General features: G+C 42.5%; 10 protein-coding genes across 22 annotated transcripts; 6 read left to right on the forward strand and 4 right to left on the reverse strand.

Moving 5' to 3' along the window:
* Positions 1–257: 257 nt before the first annotated feature.
* Positions 258–2,225, reverse strand: LOC111829252 (uncharacterized protein At3g43530-like). The gene is made up of 4 exons (XM_023777934.1): positions 2,115–2,225; positions 1,042–1,791; positions 802–963; positions 258–722 (listed from the first exon to the last, which is right to left on the reverse strand). Exons 2-4 carry the CDS (start codon positions 1,768–1,770, stop codon positions 258–260), a joined length of 1,356 nt encoding a protein of 451 aa, XP_023633702.1. The 5' UTR covers positions 1,771–1,791; positions 2,115–2,225.
* Positions 2,226–3,130: 905 nt separating this feature from the next.
* Positions 3,131–5,145, forward strand: LOC17880285 (aminoacylase-1). Of its 2 annotated transcripts, none has more exons than XM_023778715.1 (5): positions 3,131–3,777; positions 3,861–4,123; positions 4,214–4,351; positions 4,503–4,736; positions 4,825–5,145. In XM_023778715.1, exons 1-5 carry the CDS (start codon positions 3,198–3,200, stop codon positions 4,927–4,929), a joined length of 1,320 nt encoding a protein of 439 aa, XP_023634483.1. In that variant the 5' UTR covers positions 3,131–3,197; the 3' UTR covers positions 4,930–5,145. The 2 variants fall into 2 exon arrangements, with proteins under 2 accessions (XP_023634483.1, XP_006284995.1); XM_006284933.2 differs by having other exon boundaries at positions 3,132–3,777; positions 4,512–4,736.
* Positions 5,146–5,192: 47 nt separating this feature from the next.
* LOC17878901 lies at positions 5,193–7,337 on the forward strand. Of its 4 annotated transcripts, XR_002832913.1 has the most exons (6): positions 5,240–5,541; positions 5,635–6,263; positions 6,355–6,555; positions 6,638–6,673; positions 6,810–7,031; positions 7,117–7,337. XR_002832913.1 is itself a non-coding variant. In XM_023778717.1 (5 exons), the coding sequence occupies exons 1-5, from the start codon at positions 5,262–5,264 to the stop codon at positions 6,871–6,873; spliced, it is 1,200 nt and encodes a 399-aa protein (XP_023634485.1). In that variant the 5' UTR covers positions 5,193–5,261; the 3' UTR covers positions 6,874–7,104. The 4 variants fall into 4 exon arrangements, 3 of the variants coding, with proteins under 3 accessions (XP_023634485.1, XP_023634486.1, XP_023634484.1); XM_023778717.1 differs by lacking the exon at positions 7,117–7,337 and having other exon boundaries at positions 5,193–5,541; positions 6,820–7,104; XM_023778718.1 differs by lacking the exon at positions 7,117–7,337 and having other exon boundaries at positions 5,193–5,541; positions 6,827–6,917.
* On the reverse strand, positions 6,682–9,572 carry LOC17879154 (calcium-dependent protein kinase 26). The gene is given in 9 exon segments (XM_023778714.1): positions 6,682–6,921; positions 7,020–7,168; positions 7,245–7,469; positions 7,556–7,723; positions 7,805–7,920; positions 7,983–8,135; positions 8,216–8,359; positions 8,430–9,443; positions 9,558–9,572. Coding segments are annotated over 7 exon segments (1,455 nt in total). The 5' UTR covers positions 8,965–9,443; positions 9,558–9,572; the 3' UTR covers positions 6,682–6,921; positions 7,020–7,054.
* Positions 9,573–9,889: 317 nt separating this feature from the next.
* Positions 9,890–13,506, reverse strand: LOC17878215 (alpha-1,3-mannosyl-glycoprotein 2-beta-N-acetylglucosaminyltransferase). Of its 3 annotated transcripts, XM_023778029.1 has the most exons (20): positions 13,265–13,506; positions 13,108–13,158; positions 12,896–12,983; positions 12,671–12,733; positions 12,557–12,591; positions 12,392–12,468; positions 12,271–12,316; positions 12,106–12,168; positions 11,952–12,018; positions 11,817–11,885; positions 11,656–11,725; positions 11,488–11,549; positions 11,299–11,389; positions 11,122–11,215; positions 10,822–10,884; positions 10,711–10,749; positions 10,555–10,609; positions 10,439–10,467; positions 10,228–10,354; positions 9,890–10,152 (listed from the first exon to the last, which is right to left on the reverse strand). In XM_023778029.1, exons 1-19 carry the CDS (start codon positions 13,493–13,495, stop codon positions 10,238–10,240), a joined length of 1,410 nt encoding a protein of 469 aa, XP_023633797.1. In that variant the 5' UTR covers positions 13,496–13,506; the 3' UTR covers positions 9,890–10,152; positions 10,228–10,237. The 3 variants fall into 3 exon arrangements, with proteins under 3 accessions (XP_023633797.1, XP_023633796.1, XP_023633798.1); XM_023778028.1 differs by having other exon boundaries at positions 10,439–10,609; XM_023778030.1 differs by lacking the exons at positions 9,890–10,152; positions 10,439–10,467 and having other exon boundaries at positions 10,238–10,396.
* Positions 13,507–13,583: 77 nt separating this feature from the next.
* LOC17878357 (amino acid transporter AVT3C) lies at positions 13,584–15,146 on the forward strand. The gene has a single exon (XM_006285283.2). It carries the CDS (start codon positions 13,696–13,698, stop codon positions 15,004–15,006), a length of 1,311 nt encoding a protein of 436 aa, XP_006285345.1. The 5' UTR covers positions 13,584–13,695; the 3' UTR covers positions 15,007–15,146.
* LOC17878375 (transport and Golgi organization 2 homolog) lies at positions 15,119–16,424 on the reverse strand. The gene is made up of 5 exons (XM_006285025.2): positions 16,293–16,424; positions 16,018–16,201; positions 15,724–15,930; positions 15,462–15,653; positions 15,119–15,377 (listed from the first exon to the last, which is right to left on the reverse strand). Exons 1-5 carry the CDS (start codon positions 16,373–16,375, stop codon positions 15,234–15,236), a joined length of 810 nt encoding a protein of 269 aa, XP_006285087.1. The 5' UTR covers positions 16,376–16,424; the 3' UTR covers positions 15,119–15,233.
* A 50-nt stretch (positions 16,425–16,474) lies between these two features.
* Positions 16,475–19,897, forward strand: LOC17877896 (probable galacturonosyltransferase 3). Of its 3 annotated transcripts, none has more exons than XM_023778027.1 (9): positions 16,475–16,686; positions 16,799–16,842; positions 16,951–17,011; positions 17,131–17,181; positions 17,250–17,379; positions 17,721–17,854; positions 17,943–18,277; positions 18,364–19,321; positions 19,421–19,897. In XM_023778027.1, the coding sequence occupies exons 1-9, from the start codon at positions 16,594–16,596 to the stop codon at positions 19,694–19,696; spliced, it is 2,082 nt and encodes a 693-aa protein (XP_023633795.1). In that variant the 5' UTR covers positions 16,475–16,593; the 3' UTR covers positions 19,697–19,897. The 3 variants fall into 3 exon arrangements, with proteins under 3 accessions (XP_023633795.1, XP_023633793.1, XP_023633794.1); XM_023778025.1 differs by having other exon boundaries at positions 16,476–16,686; positions 17,250–17,387; positions 17,717–17,854; XM_023778026.1 differs by having other exon boundaries at positions 16,476–16,686; positions 16,951–17,005; positions 17,250–17,387; positions 17,717–17,854.
* Positions 19,898–19,990: 93 nt separating this feature from the next.
* On the forward strand, positions 19,991–21,598 carry LOC17880459. Of its 4 annotated transcripts, XR_002832773.1 has the most exons (6): positions 19,991–20,088; positions 20,221–20,601; positions 20,688–20,771; positions 21,044–21,156; positions 21,248–21,368; positions 21,470–21,598. XR_002832773.1 is itself a non-coding variant. In XM_023778031.1 (5 exons), exons 2-4 carry the CDS (start codon positions 20,241–20,243, stop codon positions 21,127–21,129), a joined length of 531 nt encoding a protein of 176 aa, XP_023633799.1. In that variant the 5' UTR covers positions 19,991–20,088; positions 20,221–20,240; the 3' UTR covers positions 21,130–21,156; positions 21,248–21,575. The 4 variants fall into 4 exon arrangements, 3 of the variants coding, with proteins under 3 accessions (XP_023633799.1, XP_023633801.1, XP_023633802.1); XM_023778031.1 differs by having other exon boundaries at positions 21,248–21,575; XM_023778033.1 differs by having other exon boundaries at positions 21,252–21,575.
* Positions 21,599–22,266: 668 nt separating this feature from the next.
* Positions 22,267–26,553, forward strand: LOC17878578 (protein NLP3). 2 transcript variants are annotated; one of them, XM_006284987.2, is made up of 5 exons: positions 22,267–22,323; positions 23,684–24,325; positions 24,667–24,717; positions 24,813–25,485; positions 25,589–26,553. In XM_006284987.2, the coding sequence occupies exons 2-5, from the start codon at positions 23,732–23,734 to the stop codon at positions 26,329–26,331; spliced, it is 2,061 nt and encodes a 686-aa protein (XP_006285049.1). In that variant the 5' UTR covers positions 22,267–22,323; positions 23,684–23,731; the 3' UTR covers positions 26,332–26,553. The 2 variants fall into 2 exon arrangements, with proteins under 2 accessions (XP_006285049.1, XP_023634611.1); XM_023778843.1 differs by lacking the exon at positions 22,267–22,323 and adding an exon at positions 23,353–23,396.
* Positions 26,554–26,562: the final 9 nt, after the last annotated feature.

Raw genomic sequence — 26,562 nt, forward strand, 5'->3', positions numbered from 1 at the left:
CAGTTTTACTAGTATTACTATGCCAAACCGTAGTCAAGTTTTACTCAGTTTTACTAGTATTACTATGCCAAACCGTAGTCAAGTTTTACTCAGTTTTACTAGTATTTCTAGTTTTACCAACTCCTTGGAAAATCTGAAATCGTACTAGGTAATTCTACTAATACCAAATCCTGAAAATAAGTTAAGTTTACACAACCAAAAACACAATAATAAAACAAATAACATAACCAAGTTCACAACCATCACCACAACCACATTTAGTTTTTCTTCGATCTTGTCTTCGGTCTTGAACCGGGTTCTAGGGGGGCTGGTCGTTTTTCACCTTTCTCCTTCTTCGTCTTCTTTTGCTCCCCCGCTGTTTCTTCATCTTCTTCCGTTCTCTTCACGGAAGCTTCCAATTCATTAAACCGTTTCTCAAGTCCATCTAACTTCTCGAAAATGATAACAAACTTCGAACTCACTTCTTCTTGGAGGGTGTTGAGCTGAGCCTCTAGAGTATTGAAGGCTATTCTCGGTGTAGGAAGGGTATCTTCGTTTTCTGACCGGGCCACCACATCTTCATCGAACATCTCTTCGAAAAACACACCCTTACCTTTCGAAATGAGATTCATCCAACTCTCAACCACAACATCATGCACATCATCATCTTCGTGACCTTCGTCGATGATTTCTTCCAACAGTACAGATTCTTCATCGGTACATTCTATGATAGAGACAATATCCTGTTTAAACAAAAGAAAACACACACACATTAAAAACACCAAATTACTAGTTAAAGTTTCGATGAATTGGACAACTAACCTTAGTTTCACCGAGAACGTCATTTAGCTTCTTGAGAGAAAACCCTTTCATCGCCCCTTGCTTGAATTTCCTCCTACACATCCGGGGACACTCTATGTCCGCGTCTGGCCTAAATTCAATGAATTCATTACCAAGTGTAGGAATCGCCTCAAAAGCCAATAACTACACAACATATATAATTCATGTTAGCACAAAAGAAGTTAACAATCACAATGAAATTCGATTAGACAAACCACTAACCTCCATCGGGATACAAAATCCCGGAACCGGCCAAATTGCTCCTTCTTTCTCCACCACCCCATCAAAATGGCGCATAGTGTGCGAGATGGACTTGAGCATGTGCTCAAACGAGTACCTTCCCCAAGGAAAGGTAGCACAAAACTGCAGATCGTTAACCGCTCGTAGACATAGGCTATCTATGGGCGTCGCTAACTTACCCGAGTTCTTGGTGTCCCCGACAAGGATACTCACTAAAAAGTAGAGTACCATCATCTTCAACCTGTCATGAGTACGATCCGGAACCATCGTCTGTAGTTTTTCCTTGACGTCTTCCAATCTTACCCTCCTAAGGTTCCTGAAGTGCTTCCTCTTGAACCTTTCACTTCCCGCGTTCATGTAACCCTCCGGATAGGCCCGACAATCCAAACCCGACATTAAAGCATGCTCTCTCAATCCATACCGGATTTGGACACCGTTTACCACGAACCAAACTTCCTTCTTTTTCTCTATGCAAGCCGTACGAAGAAGGAGCATCCACATTCCCATAACCTTGTGGTTTGGGTCCTTTTTCAAGTGGAATATGTGCTTGAACTGCATATGGTCTTCAAACCACTCCTTCTCGCTCTTCGTCATAGGAATATCCAACCCTTTATCTAGTAGAGACAAAGTTTCATGGATATGGCACCTTGTCGATAGCTTTATCTTCTTGTTGTACTGACTCGGTGGGAAGTACATTCTTAACGGCTGCATTGGTGTCTCGTCGTCGGAATCCTGCAAAAAAACAGTAATATTGTCTTAGTTCTACCAGTTTTACACACACAGTTTTACCAGTTGTACCTAGTTTCACTAACACAGACAGTTCTACCATTTATACCCAAACGGTTGTACCCAGTTTTACCTAGTTTTACAACACAGTCAGTTTTACTTATAGTTCTACCAGTTTTACTTAACCAGTTCTACCGAGTTACACCTAATTTCACAACACTACCAGTTTTACAGCTAGTTCTACCAGTATTACATGACAAGTTATACCTACTTTTAACGAAATACCATACATCAATTGAATCAAACACCAAATCGTTTTAGACCCTTACATCGTTTTCATTCGAGTTGGTTCCCGAGTTGGAGCTTTCCTCGTCATTATCTCCATCTTTCTCTTTAGAACCTTCTTCTTGTTCTTCTTCTTCTTGTTCATCTTCTTCTTGTTCTTCTTCTTCTTGTTCATCTTCTTCTTGTTCTTCTTCTTCTTGTTCTTCTTGTTCTTCTCCTTCTTGTTCATCTTCTTCTTGTTCATCTTCTTCTTGTTCTTCTTGTTCTTCTCCTTCTTCTCCTTCTTCTCCTTCTTCTCCTTTTTCTCCTTTTTCTCCTTCTTCTTTTTCTACTTCTTCTCCTTCTCCATCACTATCCGATGAGGATCCTAGAGTTTCACTACTCTCCTCACCGTCTTCTTTCTCCTTCTCGCCGCCGGTCTCCTCCTCTGCCACAACCGCCGGCGCCTCACGGAAATCGGCCAATGCTCCTTCTTCCTCGTTTACTTCTGGAGTTATCTCTTTCTCCCCGGCCGGCGGAGAATTCTCATCCGCCGAGAGAAACTCTTCGTCCGCCGCTTTGTCTACTTCCCCTTCCCCAATGGGTTCTTCTTCGGCCGCTTTTGCTTCTTTTGCTACTTCCGCCGCTTTTGCTTCTTCGGCTTCTTCCGCCGGCGCCGCTCGCACCAATGCTTCTTCAACCATTTCTTTCTTCTTTCCCCTTCTTGTTTCAACCATACATTTTCCAATCAATGTCAATACTCAAGATGATACTCGATGATTGCTCAAAATGGAGAGAAACTGAGAAAAACTACTCGAATTCAAATCTCTAAGGAGTTCTCGACACTTAGAGAGAAAAAGAGAAGAAGAAAAAACGGTTCGATTAGGGATTGGAGTTTTTAATTTTTTCAAATTTTTGTTTTTTTCTTTTTTATTATTTCGGGTTTCTGGGTTATATTAATGGGTGGGTGGATATATCCAGGTTTTTGATGTAATAATACAGTTTTGACGAGGATACAGTTGTAATTGAAGTGTTTTTCGATTTAAATAAAAAAAAAAACAAAGAAAGAATAGAAAGGGAGAATAGCGATTGTTCCTCCCCAAATAAGGGCACACGAGACGATTCTTCCAGTTTCCTCACTTCCCCCTATGGCCGCCATGAATCTTCTTCTTCTTCCCCTTCTCCTTGTTCTCCATCTATGCCTCCTTTCTGCGGTGGCCGGCGACGATGCGCCCGTCTCCAGATTCCAGGAGTATCTCCGAATCAACACGGTTCAGCCCAACCCGGATTACTACAAAGCCGTTGACTTTATAATCTCTCAGGCGAAACCACTCTCCCTCGAATCTCAGACGATCGAGCATGTCAAGGGGAAGCCACTTCTCCTCCTCAAATGGGTCGGCTCCGACCCAACCCTACCTGCCATTCTCCTCAACTCCCACACCGATGTCGTTCCCTTCGAGGACTCCAAGTGGACCCACCATCCTCTCCTTGCTCACATCGACCATACTTCCGGCAACATCTATGCCAGGGGTTCCCAGGACATGAAGTGCGTCGGGATGCAATACCTCGAGGCCATTCGCAAGCTCCAGGCTTCCGGCTTCCACCCTCTCCGTTCCGTCTACCTCTCCTTCGTCCCCGATGAAGAGATCGGCGGCCACGATGGCGCTGAAAAGTTCGTCGATTCCAACTTCTTCAAGAGCTTGAACATCGCAATCGCGCTCGACGAAGGTACTTAAACGCACTCTACTGATTTGATTCTTCTATCTTAATTTATAGTGTACCAAAGTGTTTTTGTTTGGTGGATGATTCAGGCCTGCCATCGCCTACTGAGAGTTACAGAGTATTCTATGGAGAGAGGAGTCCCTGGTGGTTGGTGATTAAGGCTAAAGGTCCACCTGGCCATGGTGCCAAGCTCTATGATCACTCTGCCATGGAGAACCTCCTCAAAAGCATTGAGAGTATTCGCAGATTCAGAGCTTCCCAGTTTGATCTGCTCAAAGCTGGTGGCACCGCTGAAGGCGATGTCGTCTCCGTTAACATGGCCTTCCTCAAGGCTGGCACACCTTCTCCAACTGTAACTACTTCTCTCCCTTTTGTATCTCTATCTTCAATGTCTTTTTTGTTTGTTTGACTGCATCTCACAATTGGGCTCTTTCTCCTCCAGGGTTTCGTGATGAATCTGCAGCCATCTGAGGCAGAAGCTGGTTTCGACATTCGTGTTCCACCCAGCGTTGATGCTGAAGTACTCGAAAGACGCTTGGTGGAAGAATGGGCTCCAGCATCGCGAAACATGTCCTTTGAGGTAATTTCTTGGCCACCCGTATCTCTATTTCAGTGAATTAGAAACTGTTTACTCTTTGAACGAAGTCGAAAGCAAGTTAGAGTGCCCCTTTTAGGCAAAGTATTGTTACCAGAGGACCTCTTTTCGACAACTTCAACTAATTATGAGTTAGCTGGGGCAGTTCAAGCAGAAGGTTACTGGGAAGCAGTTCCTCACAGCCGCAGATGATTCAAATCCGTGGTGGGGGCTCTTGGAAACTGCTGTTAAGGAAGCCGGCGGTAGGACCAGTAAGCCTGAGATTTTCCCTGCGTCAACAGATGCTCGCTACTTTCGCAAGGCTGGCGTGCCTGCGTTTGGGTTCTCTCCCATATCAAACACCCCGAGTTTGCTTCATGACCACAATGAGGTACCGCCTGGTTACATATAAAAACTTCATTGGTTTGATTCACTTTGCTTGTTGTTTGGAGGATCATCATCATTTTGCTTTGTTGCAGTATCTGGGCAAAGCTGAGTACTTGAAGGGCATTGACGTGTATGTTTCAATCATCAAAGCTTATGCATCTTATGAAGGCAAAAGTGGTTCACGAGATGAGTTATGAAGTGTCTCTAATTCAGGTCTTGCTGTAGCAAATGTGTCAAATCGCGTACAAGGCTGTGATTTCAAGAAACAGTTTGCAAACAAGATTTGGTCATTCTTGATTTCTCCTAGTTTTCTCAACTATTATTGTGATTGTGGTGCTTCGTCACCAGCTTCCCACTCAAACTTATGTATTCTGTCTCGCTGCTAAACTCAGTATCATGTCTATCGATATCAATACATCATATACATAAGGGCGCTGTTTCTTCCATGGTCGTTGATGGGCCGTACGAAATAGGCCCATTTTCATGATCCAGTTCAAAAATCCATTTAAATAAATTTAAACCCTTCAATATGTATTTCTCTAAGATAATCAACAAAATACAGAGTCTCTGGCTCTCTCTCTGCTCCCAAATGATATCGTCGTCCTCTGGAAGCTCCCTCTTATGGCGGAGCCGTACACCTGTCCCTGTTCCTCCGCCTCGGTCACCGCCGTCGTTTAAAAATCTCTCTTATCCCTTCTCTTCCGCTTTAGGGTTTATACACAGAACAACAATTTCCCCTCTTTCTTGTTCAGCTGAAATCGCCTCGGATATTGCCCTGGGGCAGAGCCGGCCTGCCCCTGATTTCAGTCGTATGCTCTCGATCGTACCTTTAAGTTTATATATTTGATTCATTTTTGTTTTGTTTACAACCGTGTCTTTGCTGATTGTGTAATGGGTTTTAGCGTGGTCTGAGTTCGCTCATAATGTGTCTGGCGAATGGGACGGTTTCGGAGCAGATTTTACACGCGAAGGACAACCGCTTGAACTACCTGAATCGGTGGTTCCAGAAGCCTATAGAGAATGGGAAGTGAAGGTGTTCGATTGGCAGACGCAGTGTCCCACTCTTGCCCAGCCTCACGCACACACTTTTCTTTACAAGTCCATCAAACTCCTCCCCACTGTTGGATGTGAAGCAGATGCAGCCACCCGTTACACCATCGACCACAGGAGCATCGGGTTAACCGAATCATCTGCACTAGCATTTTCGTACTCTGTCACTGGCTCCTATGTCGCTGTGTGGCCTTTGCGGAACAACCAGCTAGAGTTGGAGCATTGTCTGATCAATCCAAATGACAAGCAGTCTCGGGTGAGGATTTTCCAGGTTGTTAGCTTAGCAGAGACCAACATGTCCTTCCAGAGTATCAAAGTTTTCTGTGAGCAGTGGTACGGTCCCTTCAGAGATGGCGATCAGCTTGGAGGTTGTGCAATCCGTAGCTCCGGGTTTGCTTCTACACCTACCACAGCAGCTTCAGTGGTTGCCGGCTCTTGGAGAGTTCTACTTGCTACCACTAGCTTTCACGCCTCCGATTCCGTGAGTTTTTTTTTTCCTCTTCCAAATGTGTACATCCATTCTATGATCGCCGTAGTGAACTTGAAGTGTTTCATTTTGTGAGTATGTTCAGGATTGTATTCAACAAGTTACTGGCGAGAAGGTTGTTGAGATTGTGAGAGAAGAAAAGGATCTTCTACTGCTTCCGCAAGGGCTGTGGTGCTCTCTCCAAGAACGAAAAGACGACGATAGAGTGTTTTCAGTAGGATGGGTGTTTGAGCCAGGCCATGCTATCACATCCAGCTGCGTCTTCTCCAGCGATTCTAAGCTAAAGGTAACGATGATCTTCTCTGGTGACAAACCATTCCTCGCCTTGCAACTTGTGGTCACTATTATATCTTATTTACTTTGTGCAGGAGGTAACAATGGGAAGAGAGACCGCTCTGTTAGATGTATGATGAATCATCATTTAAATCCACAGTAACCATTCTTATTATTTTTGTTATAGGATGTGTGCATATAAGTCAATTTACAATAATCTCCTATGACTTCCTATATGTTGATTAAGTTTATCTTAATACATATCAGTTCATTGTAGAGTGCAGAGCCTTTATTGATTCAATCTTTACGGGGAAAGATCCATACCATGTGAACCATATTTCTGCAGAGCTTTGTAGCTTTTGCATATCTTGGGCCAGCTCTATCAACAATGAAGGATTCACACACACAGAGACGTAGACTGTCAGTTTGGGAAAGAATTTGATGGCATTTACCTAGAAAAACTGAGAAAGGCCTAACCTGTACATAATTGTGAGATCGTGTTTTTTTTTTTGTCACTGTGAGACGGCATTGTTCCTGAGGCTCATGTTTATGCTTTTTCTCATTGTTCTTCCAGCAATGCCTTTCTGCATCATAGCTACAAACTCTCCGTAGTCAATCCTTCCATCCTGAAACAAGAAGAAGAAAATGATCCCTGTAATCTGCAACCCAGAAGATATGCATGCATAAGCGCAGGTCTCTCACATTGTCTTGGTCTACTTCTTTGATCACATCTTCGAGAAATACATCACTCATTCCCTGTTCAGCACATGCATGCTGTAACTCATCGATTGTGATGTAACCGCTCCCATCTTTGTCAAAGTACCTGAAGGCTGAGAGAAGATGTTCCTCACGCTCTAATTTGTTTAGATGGATCGTTGCAGCTATGAATTCACCATAATCTATGGTCCCACTCTTGTCAATATCTGCCTGGTAAGGCAAAGTCACAGATTCGTACTTAACAAACTGATTTCAAGCAGGTACTCACATATATCAGATTAGAGCAAAGTGCTTACAGCCTCCATAAGGTCCCGGATCTCAGTATCCTTGAGGGTAGAGCCATATCTTCGCAACCCAGCTTTCAACTCGTCGAATGTAATCGCTCCACTGTTATCCGTGTCCATTGCTTTGAACATTTCCTTCAATCCAGCAATTTCTTCCTCGGAGAGACTCTCGGCTATTACCTGAATCACATCAGAATACATTTATGTGAAAATAATTCATAAATACGTAATTGGGAAAAAGGCTGACGTCTGGCTGTTTACCCTTAAAGCCATCTGCTTTAGTTTATTCATTGCAGAAAACTGCTTAAGACGAGAAAGCACAGCAGGATCTAGTGCTCTGTCTGGCGCAACTCCATTTTCGCAGATCCAAGGATGGCCTGCAAAATTCTAAGTAAGCTCTATACAGGACATGAAATAAGAGCATACCGGTTAGACTTACGCAATACTTGATGAGCTGTCAGTCGCTCAGACGGCCGGGAGCATAGCATGCCACGGATCAAGTTTTTCGCAGAGTCAGATATTAGGGGCCAAGGATCAGACTCAAAGTCAATGTGTCCCTTCAGCACTGCATCAAAGATCCCTTGCTGTGTTTCTGGAGTTGATGCATAAAAAAAATATAAGAATCCTTTACCTTGAGAAGCTTTATCACATTTGTTTCATTTGGGTGCATACCTGCCCAGAACGGAGGGACTCCGCTCACCAATATGTACAGTATGACCCCTGCGGTCCACACATCAGCCTCTGGTCCGTAATGCTTGAGCAGAACCTCAGGTGCAACATAATACGGACTTCCAACCACATCCTCGAATATTTGACCTGAAAAAGTTGGAGATGATGAAGTAAGTTAGAAATTTTATGACTGAAGATGTTGCAGTAGATGTTTCACCTGGTTTGAAGAACACGGAAAGCCCAAAATCAATGGCTTTAAGAGAGAAGTCATCGTCCTTGTTAACTAACAAGAAATTTTCGGGCTTTAGATCTCTATGCATGACACCAAGCGAATGGCAAGCCTCAACAACACCAACAATGATCTTTATCAGCTCAGCTGCTTTTCTCTCGCTGTAATGCCCTCTCTAGATAATTCTATCAAACAGTTCCCCACCTGAGCAGAGCTCCATCACGATGTGAACATACAAAGGATCCTCATAAGCACCTTTAATGGTGACAATGTTCTTGTAACCAGCCAGATGATGCATGATTTGAATTTCCCTGCGCACATCTTCCACATCTTCCTTAGATATCAACTTTCGTTTTGTTATAGACTTGCACGCGTATTCATGCCCTGTTGAGATCTCTCTGCACATGTAAGTCGTCCCAAACTGTCCTTGACCTAGTTTATGTCCCAACGAGTAGAGATCTCGGATGCTTGGGGTCTTTTGACCAAGAACATAGCAGGCTTGGTTCCCACCGCTGTGCTTCATTGTGGCTTCTTACTGGGCGCCTCTCTTACCAGGTTTTGTGCTGAAACAAACCGTGGAAAGACTAAATGGTTAGAAGAATGGTTTTGCTTGTAAGTACCTCGAGGCAGATGTAAGCAGCCGAAGAATGGCCTGTATCGTAATCCAATCCCCTTACCAACTTAGTTCACCTACCCTTCCAGATCAGAGGAAAACAGAGCAGGTCCCATAACACGGATCTGAACAATTAAAAAAGGGATACAAATTTAGAGCATCAAGGCAGCTACATGATTTTAAAGATCCCCACTCAGTAATCTCCCAAGAGCAAAATCGCATTGGTAGAGAGACATCAAACAGGGGAATTATAGGAAGAGATGGGCATGTGATTACCAGGCAAAATTGATAAATTTAGTAAGATTGGTGCAGATCCGATGATCAAAGTGTGTATTCTTTGTTGAACATTATTGTTTTGCAATATTGTCTCCAACGTCTCTACATCCTGACTAAAAATAACAGAAGATATCTTTGACTAATAGTGATCAACACATCTATAAAATAGTCTCTTTTAATAGAATATTCTAAAAATGCAGCGGACTCTGCAAGGCTCTTTTACTCACATGAGACAAATCAAAGATCCTTTCACCCGTCCGTTTATCTACAACTGGTCATAGTAATGATCGACCAATTTTCCCATAGCCTCACATTCCAGCTGACGGGTTATATGAGGAGATGCGATTGTGAAAAGATGGGTCCTCTGACTACATTGGCTACTCGCCAAAGATGAAAGTGGGGGTGAAATAAAAATTACTTCTTTGAAGCAACACAGATTAGTTTGGGCGTTAAGGTCAATAATCCTTACGAAATAATGATTTGGCGGTAACATGAAGCATTTAATATATCTAGATGGTTGAAGAGCTATGTACACTAGCAATACAGAAACCAATAGAAGTGGACAGACGAAAAACTAAATAGAATAATTTGCATTCGCGTAAGATACCCACAACAAAATCAGTCATAAAACGACTTAAATGTATATGTCTGATCCTTTAAAAGGGGTTCCCATATCTTCTAAACCAATGAGACATGTCACCAGAGTTTCCTAGCTATTAAAGTTAATCCCCCTCCACAAACTCATTCATAGATAATACAACCAAAAGTGCCGACGATGCTAGAAGGAGGCTGCCTGAGTCGAAAACCTACTTTTGCTTTCATCTGCGTTTGAAACCTGGTTAGCAGAGAACTGTAAGAAATGGTTTTGATGTAAATGATGCTGGTTGGAGATGGTACATGTTTTGCATCACAAATCTCGAATTCCAAGCTGCATTATGGAATCTGGGCCAACCAAGAATACCCGTCTTGTAGTCTGGATTCGAAACACCACTACTCCTTTATATGCTGTTCGAGGCACACCGTCCTGCACAATGAATGGGGCTACACAACAGTGACCCTTTTGGACCTACAATCATTGAAGGTCATAGTTCAATCTTCTGAAATTTACCTTCCATTCTTCAAATATACCAAACTCCCCTGCAATGCGTTCAAACTCTGCTTGGTCTTTATACCGGATAAGAATATCAGACTCTATGTTTTGAGCCTTTAAGACAAGGTCAGAACCTTGAATTGGTCGTGCTTGTCGCACCAAGCCAGAAAAGTACTTGGTATAGTTTCCCTGTATAGACATGAGAGAACGATTTAAAAACTAGATTTACCCACTCAAAACATACGAAAGGGAAACAAAATATATGGTTCCCAGAGTTCTGTAAATATTACCTCTGTTAGGTATCCCAGGTCCTTCGCTTTCCAGTCAACCTTATAAATGAAATAAGAAATCAGTGAAAAGTGGGGACTCAACAAAGGGACTAAAACCACACTGGTGCTTACCTTCACGTCATTTAGCTTTATAGGTTCCAGATACTGACTGTAAAACTGTCCCAAACTAGACCCCTGCAAAAGGAAAATGGCAAGGTTATATGAAAGGGTGAAATGAAAAAGGTATTATTTGGTCTTGACTGTCTACGTCCATGTACTATAAGACGAAGCTCCAACAATATATTTGTATTTTTCATACATAAAGCAGAATTCATATGCACTGAGCATTGGCCAACTTAACAGAAATAAAATTAACAGACTTGTACAACTATGGCAACGGAAACTCATGATATAGCAGAATTCGGTACCTACATGTTCACCAAAGTTGTATGTTCTGCACACTTCTGGTCGAATAAATTGGCGGCCTTTATGGTTTTCCTTCAATCTCAGCCAATCATCCCAGTAAGTGGATAGTTATTAAGGAAAGTTTTTGATGTATCAAACTATAGTCATCGAGTTCGAGATTGGAAAAACGGATTATAAGGATATGCCTTTGGCCACTTAGGCGATAACTCATCCCAAGTCGATCTCTTCAGCATCCACCCCAGGCCAGGAAAAAAATCTGATCGGTAAAGTGCATCTGCAGATTATTTTAGCTAGCATGAGCAAGACAAAATGAGGTATTGAAAGAACAGGCAAGAGAGGAAGCTAAATAAGCAAGAAGAAGAAGAATCTTACAGGGATCATGCACAAACTGCTTCTGCCCATTATCATTCCATGATGAAGCAGCCATTATGGTTCTAACCCGTGTTTGTATCCAGAAAAGAATGAAAACATTAAAAAAAAACACTTGTATACTCTGTGGAAACTTATGCCATAAGAGTCTAGCTTCAGTAGGTAACATACTTATCCCTATTCATGAGACTAGCTGCAGCCTCAAAGTAATCGAAGAAGTCTGGAGCAATTTCCATATCATCTGTCGAAGAGAAATACGACCCCTCTTAAACAATACTGCACAAATGCACAACAGCAAGGGACATTGAGGGTGAAAGGTAAAAAAGTGTCACCTTCTAGTATAATCACTCGGCTAAATTTGTGTTTGTAAAACAACTGGTCCAGTGCCCACTTGTAGTGACCTGTATTAAAAAGTGTTTCAGTAATGAAGCTGCAGGGATGCAGAGAAAGGAGATACCAGTCCTTACGTGCAATCTTGTAGTATGCAATCAGTTCGCCAGGCCTTTCAGTGATCACTGGTTCAAAATCCAAGTGCTAAAAGAGGGCAAAAGAGCTGTCATCCTTACTTCTACATGACCAAATTACTTGAACAGTAGGGAGAAAAATCAGACTAGATTATACCTGCATATATGTTAGTTGATTATAGCTCAACGCCTTGCTCTTGACGCCTTGATCAGATCCATCCTGTCAGAAAAAAAAATTTGTTCGTGAAGACCATGGTTAGTAAATCGTTGACTATAAACAGCATAAGAGACCACCACCTTGACATTCCCAGCTATTAAGTACCTGCGATATAAATAGAGGATATTTTGAAGCGACGAGACTTTGATATCTGTAAAAACAATTAGCCATTAGACACCTCAATTATGATTTCCTGAAAAAGAATTGAAACAGTTTGGTATCTCACTTCAAAACTGATTTAACTGTCCTTTCAAGATAGTCTGCCCGACTGCAAGCCATAATCACTACAGCAGCCACAGGCATCTGCTAAATCCAAACAAGAAACAGGTTAAAGCAAGTGGTAGCAGTGCAGCAGATACAGAAACGAAGAAAAGTATCTTCTTATCCAGACCTGTCCACCTTCAGTGAGTTTTGCTATTCCTTTTCCTGGGAGAAGAAAATAAGCATTATTACCGGGGGGAAAGAAAAGCAAGAAAATGAGTTTTACAGTTGGATAGAAACGAACTTTCAAAAGTCTGGATAAGATCCTTTAGCTGCACAAGTTCTTGGTCCTGGCGATTCTTCATATCTACAACAGACTCAGAGAAAAGCGTAAGTCTTATAGTCCATTCAAAAAACTAGTTATAGAAATATATGGTTTTCTACCTCAAGAGGTTACAGAAACATGGTCATCTAGAATTTTGCAAAAGTGGCAAGGAGGAAAGAAGAATGGGAGACAGAAAACAGATACCTTCCAGAGCCACAATCCTGGACTGTTTTATGCTGACTTCATCTATGAGCCCTCGCATTTGACTAGTGCAGTGGTTCTCTGATTCGATCTGCAGATAAAATATGATCATCATGACATACTAGACAAACTGGAAACAAAGCATTAGATATATAATTGTAATATTGCACATAGTTTCTTCTTCTTGAAAGCAGTTAGTCTAAGCGGTAACTCACAGCGGAACCAAGGCGATCTGCATACTGCGATTGCGTCTGGAAAAGCCTCATCTAGAAAGAAGAAGAAAAGAGCCAAAAACAATCAACTTTAAATTGAAAATTACTGATTTAGATTGTGGGATTTATCAGCGATCCAAAAGGAGGGTATAGATTTGACCTGGATATAGATGAACATGAAAGCTGCCGGAATCAGAAGAAATCTGAAGTCACAAGAAATCCTCGCCATATCTATTTTGTTTTGGTTTGGCTGAGTGATGGATGATGAAAAACCTTTAAAGGCGATCGACGACAGTGCCGGGAGGGAGAGGGGAGCTGCTAAGCTAGTTTTGTTTGAAACGGCATCGTTTTTGTTTCTAAAAGTGAGGTGAGAATGAGATGACCAGATCATTTCATGTCATCCATAAATAGCCAACGACAACCCAAAGGACTCCCTCCACCAAACTCTACACGACACGCTATTCATCCAATTATCTTGCTGTCGCCCCCAATCTTCTTCTTTGATTGATCCCCTCCTCCATTTCCAGATTGAGCAAGTCTGAGTTTGTTCCATCCCATCTCAGTATCTCGCATCTGGTGGAGAGTCATCAGATGGGGTTTGAGAACGAAGCTAGCTCCTCCTCTCACACCCTTAAAATACCACCGGCGGCTAGAGAGGACACGCCTCTTCTTGGCAAGGGACCCCCCCTGTCCAGCCAATTCAAGACCTTCGCTAACGTCTTCATCGCAGTCGTCGGCGCTGGGGTTCTAGGTCTTCCTTACGCCTTCAAGCGAACCGGTTGGCTCATGGGCGTGCTCCTTCTCGTCTCCGTCTCAGTTTTGACCCATCACTGCATGATGCTTCTTGTCCATACCCGCCGCAAGCTCGACTCTTTCAATGGTGGCGTCTCCAAGATCGGCTCTTTCGGGGACCTGGGATTTGCCGTCTGCGGCTCCTTCGGGAGGATCGTCGTTGACTTATTCATTATTTTGTCTCAAGCTGGTTTTTGTGTCGGTTATCTAATCTTCATCGGCACTACTTTAGCTAATCTATTCGATCCCGAATCCCCCACCAGTCTCAGACATCAGATTACACGGCTGGGTTCTGATTTCTTTGGCGTCTCCTCTAAGAGTCTCTACATATGGGGATGCTTTCCCTTTCAGCTGGGTTTGAATTCCATTAAGACGCTCACTCACTTGGCCCCTCTGAGCATATTCGCCGACGTTGTTGATCTTGGCGCTATGGCTGTTGTGATTGTTGAGGATTCCATGATTATACTGAAGCAAAGGCCTGACGTGGTTGCCTTTGGTGGTATGTCGCTTTTCTTGTATGGGATGGGCGTGGCTGTCTATTCCTTCGAAGGGGTTGGAATGGTCTTGCCTCTCGAATCCGAGATGAAGGACAAGGACAAGTTTGGCAAAGTGTTGGCACTCGGCATGGGATTCATCTCTCTCATTTACATATCATTTGGTTTCCTAGGTTACTTGGCTTTTGGTGAAGACACCATGGACATAATCACGGCAAACTTGGGGCCAGGACTTATTAGCACTGTTGTTCAGCTTGGATTGTGCATCAACCTCTTCTTCACCTTCCCATTGATGATGAATCCAGTGTTTGAGATAGTGGAGAGGCGTTTCTCGCGTGGGATGTACTCCGCGTGGCTGAGGTGGCTGCTTGTCTTGGTAGTGACTCTGGTGGCTCTCTTTGTGCCAAACTTTACAGATTTTTTGTCCTTGGTGGGCAGCAGCACTTGCTGTGTGTTAGGGTTTGTGTTGCCTGCATTGTTCCATTTATTGGTCTTCAAGGAAGAGATGGGATGGATGCGATGGAGTTCGGACACAGCGATTGTGGGACTCGGTGTAGCTCTTGCTGTGTCCGGAACTTGGAGTTCCCTCAGTGAGATCTTCTCGGTCAAAGTGTAAGCGTGTGGGAAGTGAGACATTTTCTACTTGTGTCCAATAAGTGTGAATTGTGCCATTATGTATATTGGATTTGTGGTTTACAAGTATTGTGATTGTATTTGTACTTTGATGGTTGGAATAAAAGAGATGAGCTTTGTTTCTGTTTTGTGTGTTACATACCCAATATGTATGTGAGAGTTTTGGGTACTCAATGTTACATTTGACATAAGCTTGGCCAGACTAGCTAATCAAAAACTCTCGTTTTGGTTTATTACAAACTGTTGAGTGTGTTCCTTCCATGAATCACCTTCTTCACGATGCCTCTCGTAGAAACATACCTCACCATGGGACTTGATGCTGATCGTCGAGATGCTTCTGGTCCCATAACGCCCCTGTAATCCAAGAGTGAGACTTGAATATATTCATAGAAAAGAGTTGGAAGTTAAAATATACTCTAAAATAGGAAGGAAGATTACAGTTTCTCTCTGCATATCGACGAAGATGGAGCTGAGATGGTATTCCGTCTCTGGTGTAAAAACGTGAGGCAGCTCGGTGTCTTCATCCTTGACAGTATTGGTCATCATCTCCTCCACCATCGTCTTCACCGGGAATTCACCTCCCCCGCTCTCAGCCAGAAGCTGTTCGAAACCCTCTCTCAGCCTCACACACTGCAGAGACGAAACAAACAGTTGCAATTGGGGAGTGTGCAAAAGTCCAAGGGAGAATTGGCAGAGTTACCTTGGGCCAAGGAGAGTCGAGGTTGGCATTGGAAAGGACATGGATCCCCGGAGAGACTTGCGTCACGAGCTTGTCACCGTGGCGTGGACGGTTGGTAATGTAAATCATGGATTTGGACAAGACATGAGCGACTACAAGGTTGAAGCCATTGTACAGAGAAGTTTCGTCTAGGATCTCCTCGGCAAACTGGGCCGGACTCTTTCGGCTCTGTTCTCAACAAAACAAGAAAGCTCCTCTTAGTCTCACATCTCTAACAGACCGTCAGAAGCAGCATAATACAGTATTATAGTAGACCTGCAAGTAACGAAGAGGCAGATCTCCACGGGATTTAGCATCAGGGATGGAGGAGGCTTCCCTGAAATTAGTGAGGAAAGCGAGACGGCCATGCCTCGTGCAGCCTAGCCACGTCCCGCCGCCAACCAGGTCTCTTCCTCCCACCGTGTCTCCGTCTTCCCACCAACGCAGCGCCTCCGTCGGCCTTGACAATTTACATCAAACAACATCATTACAATATCATCATAAAAGACGCAATTTTTTGAAGCGATCGATTTCAGAGGGGATTAAATCACCTGTTGTGATCTTCATCTCTATTGAGAAAGAGAAGAAAAGGGTAAAGCGGATGCGATTGCCACAGAAACACTGCTATGCACATTCTGAACGAGAACGACCATCTCCTCCTCTCTCTAAAAGATGTCTGCTTTTAAAAAAACTAAAAAGTCGTCTCTTTTTTTTTTTTTCCCGAATTACAGTGTCGTGGCCTACCAAAGAACTGCGTGTGGTTCTTGTCATCACGAAACGGCAGCACGTGCACGTTTCGAGAAACCACCCGACGACTAATGTGCTTTTAAGAAAGCTGCCTGCGATTCTCACATGATTCGCCGGCGGGGATGTGGTGATATCAGTCAGATCCAGATGACGTTCTCGAGATGCTCCGTTTCTCTATTTCACGCCTTCGTATGGCTGGTACCTACTTCGCCTCTTCTCGTTCCATGTGATTTATCGCTCTTGCTCGCACTGCTTTGATAACGGATCATCTATGATCAATTTCGAACTAATAAGACTGTTTGATTTGCAGATATTCCTACATGCTGTTGGAGCCGTTTTTGAGTCACAGGCACCGTAATGCTTTAATTTATCTCCTGGAAGCTCGTCTTTTGGCTTCGCTGTTTCTATTTGTTGATACTCTTTTCCTTTTTTCTTTTTGTGCCATGATGCTTCCTTGTGCAGCCACAGAGAACTTAAAGCTTATCGTCCCCTGCAAGATTGTCGTGGATGTAATAATGTAAAGGTCTGATTCTCTTGTTGTCCCCTCAATAACTTATTTGATTCAAATATCACACTTTGCTAAATATTTGGGGTTCTATAGCTTGTGATTGATTTTTGGGTATCCACTAATAATGCCTTCAGGATGTGTACGCTTCCTCAGCTGCTGCAGTGCACTACGATCCAGATCTGAAAGTAAGGTTCTTCTTCCTCTAAATACAATAATTCTATGCTTCCTACTTCTAATAGATTTGTTATCTCAGGATGTGAACATAGTTGCCACATACAGTGACCATTATGGCAATATACGGCTTGGTAGTGTGAAAATGGGGGATCTTTCATCTTCTTGGGTTTTGGAGAATCCTACCCTTCAAGTTAGCGGCAAGAAAAAAGGTTCGCAGGTACCAACATTTCGTGTTTATTAAAGACTGGTTTTCTGGTTTTTATAAGATTTGATCATCACTTTAAGAACAGAACCGTATATATATCCTATGGACAATGGATCTAGAGGAGACACAAATTATAGTGTGTGAAGTGATTTCTTACCACTCTTCTGGCAGAGCAATGTATACCTCTTATGAACTTCCGATGTTCTAATCAGGTGTAATCTGATTATCAGCCTCCTCGTAGAGGCTAGAAAGATATTAGAGATTTCTTTTTGGTTTCGTTTCCTTGGATTTATCCTGAAGCTTTGTTCTCTGGTTGATGACATTTCTTTTAATGGAATTAGCTAGTGATACCACGGGAGTCATTTCAAAATGATACTAGAGTGGACGATGCAAGTCATTCTACAACTAATCAGTCTGATGAAACTGAAAATCAGTTTCCACACATGGAATTTGCAAGCCCAGCAAAACTGAAGCGTCAGGTGATCTGTCAAATAGCCGTCTTTTTGTAAATCTCTGTATGCGTTGATTATATATGACTGGGAGTGTAACAATTGTAGTTCATTTCAGATTTTACGCCAGGAAAGGAGAGGTCAACGAACTCTTGAACTGATCCAACAAGAAAAGGAGACTGACGAGCAGATGCAAGAAGCAGCCATTGAGAAGTCAATAAGCTTTGAAAACTCAGTGATTGGGAAATACAGTATATGGAGGAGAGACTATGAGAGCCCAAATGCGGATGCTATCTTGAAGCTTATGAGAGACCAGATCATAATGGCTAAAGCATATGCAAATATTGCCAAATCAAAAAATGTAACCAATCTGTACGCATTCTTGATGCAGCAGTATGGAGAAAATCAACGTGTTATAGGAAAAGCAACCTCTGATGCTGACCTTCCTTCAAGGTACTTTTTTACATTCCTCTTGTCAGCATAGATTAGTGAGACAACTATCATTGTTGAATTTTTGCCATCACTTTTTTATTTGCTAGTGCTCTTGATCAAGCAAAAGCCATGGGCCACACCCTCTCTCTTGCGAAAGACGAGTTATATGACTGTCATGAACTTGCGAAAAAGTTCCGGGCCATGCTTCAATCCACTGAACGCAAAGTAGATGGACTGAAGAAAAAGGGCACCTTCTTAATTCAGTTAGCTGCCAAAACCTTTCCCAAGCCATTGCATTGCCTGAGTCTGCAATTAGCGGCAGACTATTTTATTTTAGGTTTCAATAAAGAGGATGCAGTCAAAGAGGGGGTCAGTCGAAAAAAGTTTGAAGATCCTTCTCTCTATCACTATGCGATATTTTCTGATAATGTTCTGGCCACATCTGTGGTGGTCAACTCCACTGTTTTGAATGCAAAGGAACCGCAGAAGCATGTGTTCCATATAGTAACAGACAAATTGAATTTTGCTGCAATGAAGATGTGGTTTCGCGTCAGTGCTCCTGCTGATGCGACAATTCAAGTTGAAAACATCAATGACTTCAAGTGGCTGAACTCCTCTTATTGCTCTGTTCTACGGCAGCTCGAATCTGCAAGGCTGAAAGAATACTACTTCAAAGCAAATCATCCTTCATCTATTTCTGCTGGCGCAGACAATCTTAAGTACCGCAACCCAAAGTATCTATCAATGCTGAATCATCTCAGGTTCTACCTTCCTGAGGTTTATCCGAAGCTGGACAAAATCCTGTTTCTAGACGATGATATTGTGGTGCAAAAGGACCTGGCACCTCTATGGGCAGTAGACATGCAAGGGAAAGTGAATGGTGCGGTGGAGACATGCAAGGAGAGCTTCCACAGATTTGACAAGTACCTCAACTTCTCTAATCCAAAAATCTCAGAGAATTTCGACGCAGGTGCTTGCGGGTGGGCATTTGGCATGAATATGTTTGACCTGAAAGAGTGGAGGAAACGGAACATTACAGGGATATATCACTATTGGCAAGACATGGTGAGGCATATTTCATGATTGAGTTTTCAAAAGGCATATAAATTTTTACTGTGATAGAAAGCTGGCTGTGTCTATAATATCTTGTGGTGTGTGATTCAGAATGAAGACAGAACACTGTGGAAGCTGGGTTCGTTGCCACCGGGGCTGATCACATTTTATAACTTGACATATGCAATGGAGAGGAGCTGGCACGTGCTGGGGCTGGGATACGACCCAGCGCTGAACCAAACAGCAATAGAGAATGCAGCGGTTGTGCATTACAATGGGAACTATAAGCCATGGCTGGGATTGGCATTCGCCAAGTACAAACTGTACTGGTCCAAGTACGTTGAGTACGATAATCCGTATCTGCGTCGTTGCAACATCAACGAATGAATGAAGAGAGTGGATGTAGATGAAGCACACTTGGAAAACAAAATAAGAGAAACTGTTTTCAGTATACATTAGTAAGGAACCAAGAGAGAGGGAGGATTAGTACGAAATAGTATTTTAGTAGTAACTCTTGTTTTAGCAAAGAAAACCATAATACAATATTACCAACTTTCACCGACCCAAATAAAAAAGCTCATCTTTTCACTTTGGTTTGAACGTGAAATGGGCCTTATATATTTAGACCCATCGTTTTCTACACGAATGAACATAACGGGCCTAAGATTGGCCCATCATTAAGCCCCTCTTCCCTCCGCCAGCGAGCCTAGCTTAGGTAGACGAGGAAAGGCATCTGACGCGCAGCTCGCCATGCTCTGATCCGTCCCATCATCCTCCAGGTAAAAATTCGCATGAGCGCCTCCTCCGCTTCATTCATCAGATTCCAATTTCAAAATCCAAATCTTTCAGTTGAATGAGTTGTAGATACGCTTGGTGTTTACCTTAATTAGCTTAGCTTCTTCCTTTTACAGTAGTTAGGTCGTTTTAAAAAATGGAAGCATGTGATTCTGAGATTCCCGAGCCCCAAGGCGGAACAACGACTTCACCAAAGAAAAACCCTATCCAACAAGATTCAATATCACTTGGGGTAAAGAAACCTCCAATGGGGTCTCCTGTGAATCCGTCATCTCCAGCCACTAATGCTGCAAGCGGGCGACTTGTATATGTCCGGAGAAGAGTCGAGGTCGACACATCCAAAGCTCCGCCTAAGGAACCACCAACCTTGGCTGTGGTCAGCTCATCCCCACCTGGACCTACCAGCCATAGGTTGGACTGGGAAGAGCGTTACCATCATCTTCAAACGCTTCTTAATAAGCTTAATGATTCTTCTGATCGGAACGATCATGTGCAGAGTAAGCTCCCACCATCTTTCTTAAATGATATGTGTGCTAGTGCCTGTCACTCTACTTGTCACTTTTCCTATTGTTTCTATTGTTAGTGCTTTGGTCACTTCCCTCCTCCGAGCTTAGCAAGCATGCTGTTGACTTGGAAAAGAGGTCTATTCAGTTCTCTCTCGAGGAAGGTACTCTCACTCATCCTCTTATTCCTGCTCAAACTGAAAATGAATGAGACCTGATAGGGTAAGTAGACTGTTTGCTTTTGGCCAGGATATGCCAACAATAGACTACTTTGGTTACAGGAAATTTTGGTTAACGTTTGTGATAGGACAAGTGAATGTTTATTGTTGCAGTAGAATTTTACTCCAGCCTTTTGTAACCGTTATGGCTAGTAGGAACCATCTAAAATTAAGTATATGCTCTATAAAAAGAAAAAAGTGTGTTGATCCTGGTGCAGCGAGAGAGATGCAGCGTGTAGCGGCTCTGAACGTGTTAGGACGGTCTGTGAATAGTCTAAAGACTACATCAAATGACGGAGAATAGTTAGAGACCAAGGAAACTGAAAAATGGGTAAGTCTTGGTAACTTAAAAGACTGTCTTGAATCATTTATCTTGTGTTGTTAGGCTGATGATACAGTATAATGTTGTGATTTGTTTCAAGGAAGGCAAGAACACATGTGGACGAAAGCAAAAGTGATAATTATGAAGGCGAGGGCGAAGAGCGGAGGCATGTGTTGTATGATGCCGTTAAGAGTAACTTGTAATAAGAGTTGACGGGTTGTGTGAGTCTCTCTTATCCATCTTTTGTATGTATACATATATACGTGGACGATTATGATTACTTGATTAGGTTGTTTTTTTTTTTTTTTGGTGAACTGATTAGGTTGTTGACCTGAGAGCTGTTTCCGTTTTATTTATTAAAGAACATTTCACTCATGATGTCACACACACAAACTTGTATAATTTAATTTGATAAACTTTGAGATGATGATGTACACATTTATTATATGTATATGATATGTGTATGTATATCGGCTTAATTAATGGAATGGGATCATGGACGGATGGCACATATCAGATTATAAAGATTTTGGAATACGATTTTTATGAAGCATAAATAGGAATAGATCTTCATCATCAGATTATTTTTTGTATGGGTGTTTTTTTTTTTTAATTAGGGGGGATTCCTTAAGCCTGCCTCATTGAAAATTTACTAATTATTAAAACAACCATATGTAATGTATATATTAATTACGATTATAATAAAAGGGGTGAGATTCTGAGAGGTTGCTGATGTCATGTGAAGAAAGATTCGGACAGATCCATCATTGATCTCTCTCATCAAACCCAGCCCTTCTCTTAATTATGCAACTACTAGTATTATACTCTTTAGATAATACTGCTATCTCTTTAGATAATGGTTTGAGAATACTGCTTTTTCTTTCTTTTTTTCTTTTCTTTTTTTGTGCAAGGCACGTAAACGAAACGAGAATATATATACCCAATTAATTAATGTAAAAGAAGAAGGATTAATCCCATTTTAGATTAGTCTTTTAGCAAACAAATGAGCATGTATAATATTTTTAAAAAGAGAGGGATCAGGATGGAGTTATAAAATCCCTTATAACACAGTACGTTACTAGAAATGGATTCACTATTTTCGACGGCATGAGCAAAAAATTAAAAGCAATAACTAAAAGAACGAACCCTCTTCTTTTAGGGAAGTATTTATATAAGGTTAGTTCTAAGAAGGGATGGATCGATAAATGATATATAGTTTTGGGAAATGGGTGGGTCAAAAGAAGTGTAGGGTGGGATCATGGGTATTGGGTAGGGGTGCTGTCTCCTCAAAAGCAACATTTGAAAGGCCTTTGCTACTCATTCTCTAGCTAAGCTATAATAACCCATTTAACTAACTAATTGTGAAAATACGTAATAGTATTATGATTAGGAGGGTTCTTAACCATTGCTGAGGATAGATATATAGAGAGAGAGAGAGATGCGGAGACTCGTGATGAGAAGCTTGGCATGGAGATGGAGGGACTTTGGCTTCCCGTAATCCTCAAGAGTCATCACACTATACTATAGTAGTAATTTTGATAACCCAAGCTATATAATAAGTGACCCTCTCCTATCTTCTTTTTTTTTTTTTTTTTTTGGCTTTAATTGTTTACCATGATCTGCCTTCTTCTCATTGGCTTCTTTTTAAACTCTTCATCTTTGTATTAAAAAAAAAAAATCGTATGATCAGAAATGCTTGCTTATTCCATCATGACATATGTCCCTTTTGGAATCTTTCATGGGAATCAATCACCTAATTGATTTGTGATGATTAGGTCAGGTGTGCCTTTGCTTTGCTTGTTATTAGTACCTACATATTGATAATCAAATTAACTTGGATTTTCCTAGTGCGCATTTGGACTACCTAAACCCTTGGAGATTCATGATACATTCAGTATATTGGATATCTGATAATAAATAATACTATTTCACAATTTTATGGTGTGTGTGTGTGTATTTGTGGTGGACCCTTTAAAAAAGATTCTGCACCCTTCACGACCAAAGATTCCATCCATCATCATCTTCTTCTCAAGCCTAGCAGCTGGATCCAGTTGTTGTTTTTGATATTTACTTGCAGAAAATTAACGATTATATTTTTTTTCTTTCTTGCTGCTTCATCATGCATCTCTCTCACACATTACATATATATACCTCTCTAGCTCACATTTTTTTCGTGTGTGTTTCTTCTATATATATAATTGTAAGTAACTGCTGGATGGATTAGTAAAAGATTCAGACGATGAGATGAGGTCAGCTCCAAATAATAGACAAGGGGGTTTGACCTTTTTGAGCAATTGGGTTTTTATTTTAGCTTTCTGACTTATCCCATTTTGGCAGCTCTCTTCTTCTTTTTTTTTGGTTTTTATTTCTTACAAGTTTGACATATACACTATTGTAATATTTAAAAGGGAGTCGTTGGCGTTTGATATTGAACAACAAATTAGCAAAGGAAAGATAGAGAAAAAGAGAGCCTATCAGACCACATGCGCTTGCATCATCTATAACATTTTTTCTTATATTTTTTTTTTGGTCTCAGTTTGTTTGGTTCATCAAAGACCCCTCATTCGTTCTCATCAGGCTGCTCATGGAAGAAATCAGCAACAACTCGGGCGTAGTGGATTTCCCTGAAAACTTTATGGACGAGTTCCTTTGGGAGGAGCAATGCTGGGAAGAAGATGCATTATCATCACCAGCAGGGTTAAAGGAGAGGGTGACTTGCGCCATGGGGCACCTGCAAGAGGTACTGATGGGAGAGAGGGAGTTGCTGATCCAGCTGTGGGTGCCTGTAGAGAGAAGGAGCGGAAGAGTGCTGAGAACGGAGGATCAGCCTTACTCTCTCAACCCATTCTCCCAGAGCCAGAGCCAGAGCCTGGCCCTCTACAGAGACGCCTCAGCAGGCTACAGCTTCGCAGCAGAGCTTGGGTCGGACCAGCCCGTGGGGCTGCCTGGGCGTGTGTTCTTGAGGAGGATGCCCGAGTGGACACCAGACGTTCGCTTCTTCACGAGCGAGGAGTACCCTCGCATAGGATACGCCCGCATGTACAAGGTCCGAGCCTCCCTCGCTCTCCCACTCTTCCAAGGAGCCTCCGGGAACTGCGTGGCCGTGATGGAAATGGTCACCACTCGCCGCAGCTTGGAGCATGCCTCCCAACTTCACACCATCTGCCATGCCCTTCAGGTCATTTGAATTTAACCTAACTCATATACGAATTGATAGAATTATTAATGGACATGACTACTCCTCTCTATTAATTTATAGTTAAAAGTCAGTTTAGTTTGATCGAGTCTTCTTTTAATTCCATCGATCTAACTAAAAAGTATAAATATAATTACTTACTTGGCAAATATTCTTGTCACTGCACTGTTGGAACACTGCTCAGCATTGACTCGCTCCCATGTCTTTGCATTATTATTATTTTGGTTGACGTAAGCAACCTTTGAAGAGCTTCAATGGTTAACATCCGTTACTTTATATATTATTATCAGTAAATTAGTAGTCACAATCTGAAATTCCCGCAGGCCTTTGATCTCCGGACTTCACAAACCTCCATCGTTCCAGCCTCTCTCAAGGTCAGCTCTTCAAGTCCTCTCTTAATTATATGTTACGTTAACGCACGCAGTAGCGTGTAGTACTGTACCCTCTCTCAAATCTTCAGCTTCCACAGCTTCATACAGAGGTGGCCTCGATTCTCCAAGGCATCTGCAGTTCACACGGGCTCCCTCTAGCCATCACGTGGGGGCACCAAGACGACTCATCCAGCCTCTCTGCTATAACCTCCGCCTGTTACGCCGCTGACCAAGACAGCCGCTGCTTCCTGGCCGCCTGTTCAGAGCACCATCTATTCGGCGGCCAGGGAATCGCCGGAAGAGCTTTTGCCACCAAGAAACAGTGTTTCGCAACAGATGTGGCCATCTTCAGCAAGTGGAGCCATCCTCTCTCCCACTACGCCAGGATGTTGGACCTCCACGCTGCTCTCGCCGTCCCTCTCCTGACCAGACGCAACCGCACCGTCCAATTTGTTCTCGAGTTCTTCTTCCCCAGAGACTGTCTTGACATCCAAACTCAGAGGCTGACCCTCGCCTCCCAACTCAACATACACTTCCAGAGCTCACCACATCTGATGGTAGACGACCAACTTGCAGAAGAAGTGAGGGACACAGCCACACCCCTGACAGATGAGGACCCCAAGGGCAAACAACAAGTGTCGCTTTCATTCTCTTCTTCTTCCTCCCTGGAGAGCCGAAAACGCAAGACAAAGGCTGAACACGATATCACTTTGGAGACTCTCAGACAACACTTTGCTGGCAGCCTCAAGGACGCTGCTAAAAATATTGGGGGTAGTTACGTTGCTCCTTCACTAATTTGGATATATATATATATATATATATATATATGCACACACAGTTGATATATGATGATGACATTAATTACATAATGCAGTATGTCCTACGACCTTGAAGAGGATCTGCAGACAGCACGGAATCTCAAGGTGGCCATCTAGGAAGATCAAGAAAGTTGGACATTCTCTTAGAAAACTGCAGGTGGTTATCGACTCTGTCGAAGGAGTTCAAGGCTCTCTCCATCTCGCCTCCTTCTACTCAAGCTTCCCTCAACTTCAGTCTTCCTCTACTTCTTCTTTTCCTTTGATCAATCCAACCCAAACTATCCATGTGCCTCCAAAGTCACCACCTTCGTCATCTGGTAGCCAGAGCTCGTCAGGTTCAAGCACTTGTTGCTCATCCGAAGAGCAACAGCTTGGTGGCTTCCAGAAACCAGCTCTCAGCCATCCACAGGTGCTTCCTCTAAGCATCCTGCATGAGGACCAGAGGCCAGCTCGCGTAACCTCCTCCCTACCCCCATTGCCATCTGCAACAGCTCCAAGGAAAGCAAAGGAAGGGATGAAAGTGAAGGCTATGTTTAGAGATTCGATGCTGAGGATGTGCCTGCAGCCCCACTCGTGTCTCGCAGACCTCAGAAGAGAGATCGCAAAGCGGTTTGGGATGGATGATGTTTTGACAAGTAACTTCGTTCTCAAGTATATGGACGATGATCAAGAATGGGTTCTATTGACGTGCGAAGCTGATCTTGAGGAGTGCATACAAGTCTACAAGTCTTCTCTTGAGAAAACTATCAGAATATTGGTTCACCATCCTCTCTCTCTCTCTCTTTCTCCCCTCCTTTGATTCTTGACTAAATTATAAAACCCACTTCGCTAATTTCCATCATCCTCCCATCGTTTTATTTTGGCTTGGTTTGTATATCTTTCTTTTTACATTTACATGCAACAAAAACTTGTTTGATTTAAACGTATTCATTTAGTTTGTTGGCTTCTTCTTGTGATCCCTTTTCTCTCTATATATATATCATTTATATAATATAGATTACTAGTTTCTTTGAAGCTAATATTATTTTGT

This window comes from Capsella rubella, unplaced genomic scaffold (assembly GCF_000375325.1).
Source record: "Capsella rubella cultivar Monte Gargano unplaced genomic scaffold, Caprub1_0 scaffold_7, whole genome shotgun sequence".
Taxonomy (NCBI): Eukaryota; Viridiplantae; Streptophyta; class Magnoliopsida; order Brassicales; family Brassicaceae; genus Capsella; species Capsella rubella.

Coding starts and splice junctions, on each gene's coding strand:
- LOC111829252 (XM_023777934.1), bottom strand. CDS start 1,770: ATGCAGCCGTTAAGAATGTACTTCCCACCGAGTCAGTACAACAAGAAG. Junction 964..1,041: donor GATTTTGTATCCCGATGGAG/GTTAGTGGTTTG, acceptor TATGTTGTGTAG/TTATTGGCTTTTGAGGCGAT. Junction 723..801: donor ACGTTCTCGGTGAAACTAAG/GTTAGTTGTCCA, acceptor TTGTTTAAACAG/GATATTGTCTCTATCATAGA.
- LOC17880285 (XM_023778715.1), top strand. CDS start 3,198: ATGGCCGCCATGAATCTTCTTCTTCTTCCCCTTCTCCTTGTTCTCCAT. Junction 4,352..4,502: donor CGCGAAACATGTCCTTTGAG/GTAATTTCTTGG, acceptor ATTATGAGTTAG/CTGGGGCAGTTCAAGCAGAA. Junction 4,737..4,824: donor TGCTTCATGACCACAATGAG/GTACCGCCTGGT, acceptor GCTTTGTTGCAG/TATCTGGGCAAAGCTGAGTA.
- LOC17878901 (XM_023778716.1), top strand. CDS start 5,262: ATGTATTTCTCTAAGATAATCAACAAAATACAGAGTCTCTGGCTCTCT. Junction 6,264..6,354: donor GCTTTCACGCCTCCGATTCC/GTGAGTTTTTTT, acceptor GAGTATGTTCAG/GATTGTATTCAACAAGTTAC. Junction 6,674..6,809: donor GAGAGACCGCTCTGTTAGAT/GTATGATGAATC, acceptor AATACATATCAG/TTCATTGTAGAGTGCAGAGC.
- LOC17878215 (XM_023778028.1), bottom strand. CDS start 13,495: ATGATCTGGTCATCTCATTCTCACCTCACTTTTAGAAACAAAAACGAT. Junction 12,592..12,670: donor TCTTATCCAGACTTTTGAAA/GTTCGTTTCTAT, acceptor TTCTTCTCCCAG/GAAAAGGAATAGCAAAACTC. Junction 11,726..11,816: donor CCGAGTGATTATACTAGAAG/GTGACACTTTTT, acceptor TCTCTTCGACAG/ATGATATGGAAATTGCTCCA.
- LOC17878357 (XM_006285283.2), top strand. CDS start 13,696: ATGGGGTTTGAGAACGAAGCTAGCTCCTCCTCTCACACCCTTAAAATA.
- LOC17878375 (XM_006285025.2), bottom strand. CDS start 16,375: ATGTGCATAGCAGTGTTTCTGTGGCAATCGCATCCGCTTTACCCTTTT. Junction 15,931..16,017: donor TGCCTCTTCGTTACTTGCAG/GTCTACTATAAT, acceptor TGTTGAGAACAG/AGCCGAAAGAGTCCGGCCCA. Junction 15,378..15,461: donor TCGATATGCAGAGAGAAACT/GTAATCTTCCTT, acceptor CTTGGATTACAG/GGGCGTTATGGGACCAGAAG.
- LOC17877896 (XM_023778025.1), top strand. CDS start 16,594: ATGATTCGCCGGCGGGGATGTGGTGATATCAGTCAGATCCAGATGACG. Junction 17,012..17,130: donor GTGGATGTAATAATGTAAAG/GTCTGATTCTCT, acceptor TAATGCCTTCAG/GATGTGTACGCTTCCTCAGC. Junction 17,855..17,942: donor CAGCAAAACTGAAGCGTCAG/GTGATCTGTCAA, acceptor AGTTCATTTCAG/ATTTTACGCCAGGAAAGGAG.
- LOC17880459 (XM_023778031.1), top strand. CDS start 20,241: ATGGAAGCATGTGATTCTGAGATTCCCGAGCCCCAAGGCGGAACAACG. Junction 20,602..20,687: donor TCGGAACGATCATGTGCAGA/GTAAGCTCCCAC, acceptor TTCTATTGTTAG/TGCTTTGGTCACTTCCCTCC. Junction 20,772..21,043: donor TCAGTTCTCTCTCGAGGAAG/GTACTCTCACTC, acceptor ATCCTGGTGCAG/CGAGAGAGATGCAGCGTGTA.
- LOC17878578 (XM_006284987.2), top strand. CDS start 23,732: ATGGAAGAAATCAGCAACAACTCGGGCGTAGTGGATTTCCCTGAAAAC. Junction 24,326..24,666: donor CCATCTGCCATGCCCTTCAG/GTCATTTGAATT, acceptor AAATTCCCGCAG/GCCTTTGATCTCCGGACTTC. Junction 25,486..25,588: donor CGCTGCTAAAAATATTGGGG/GTAGTTACGTTG, acceptor TACATAATGCAG/TATGTCCTACGACCTTGAAG.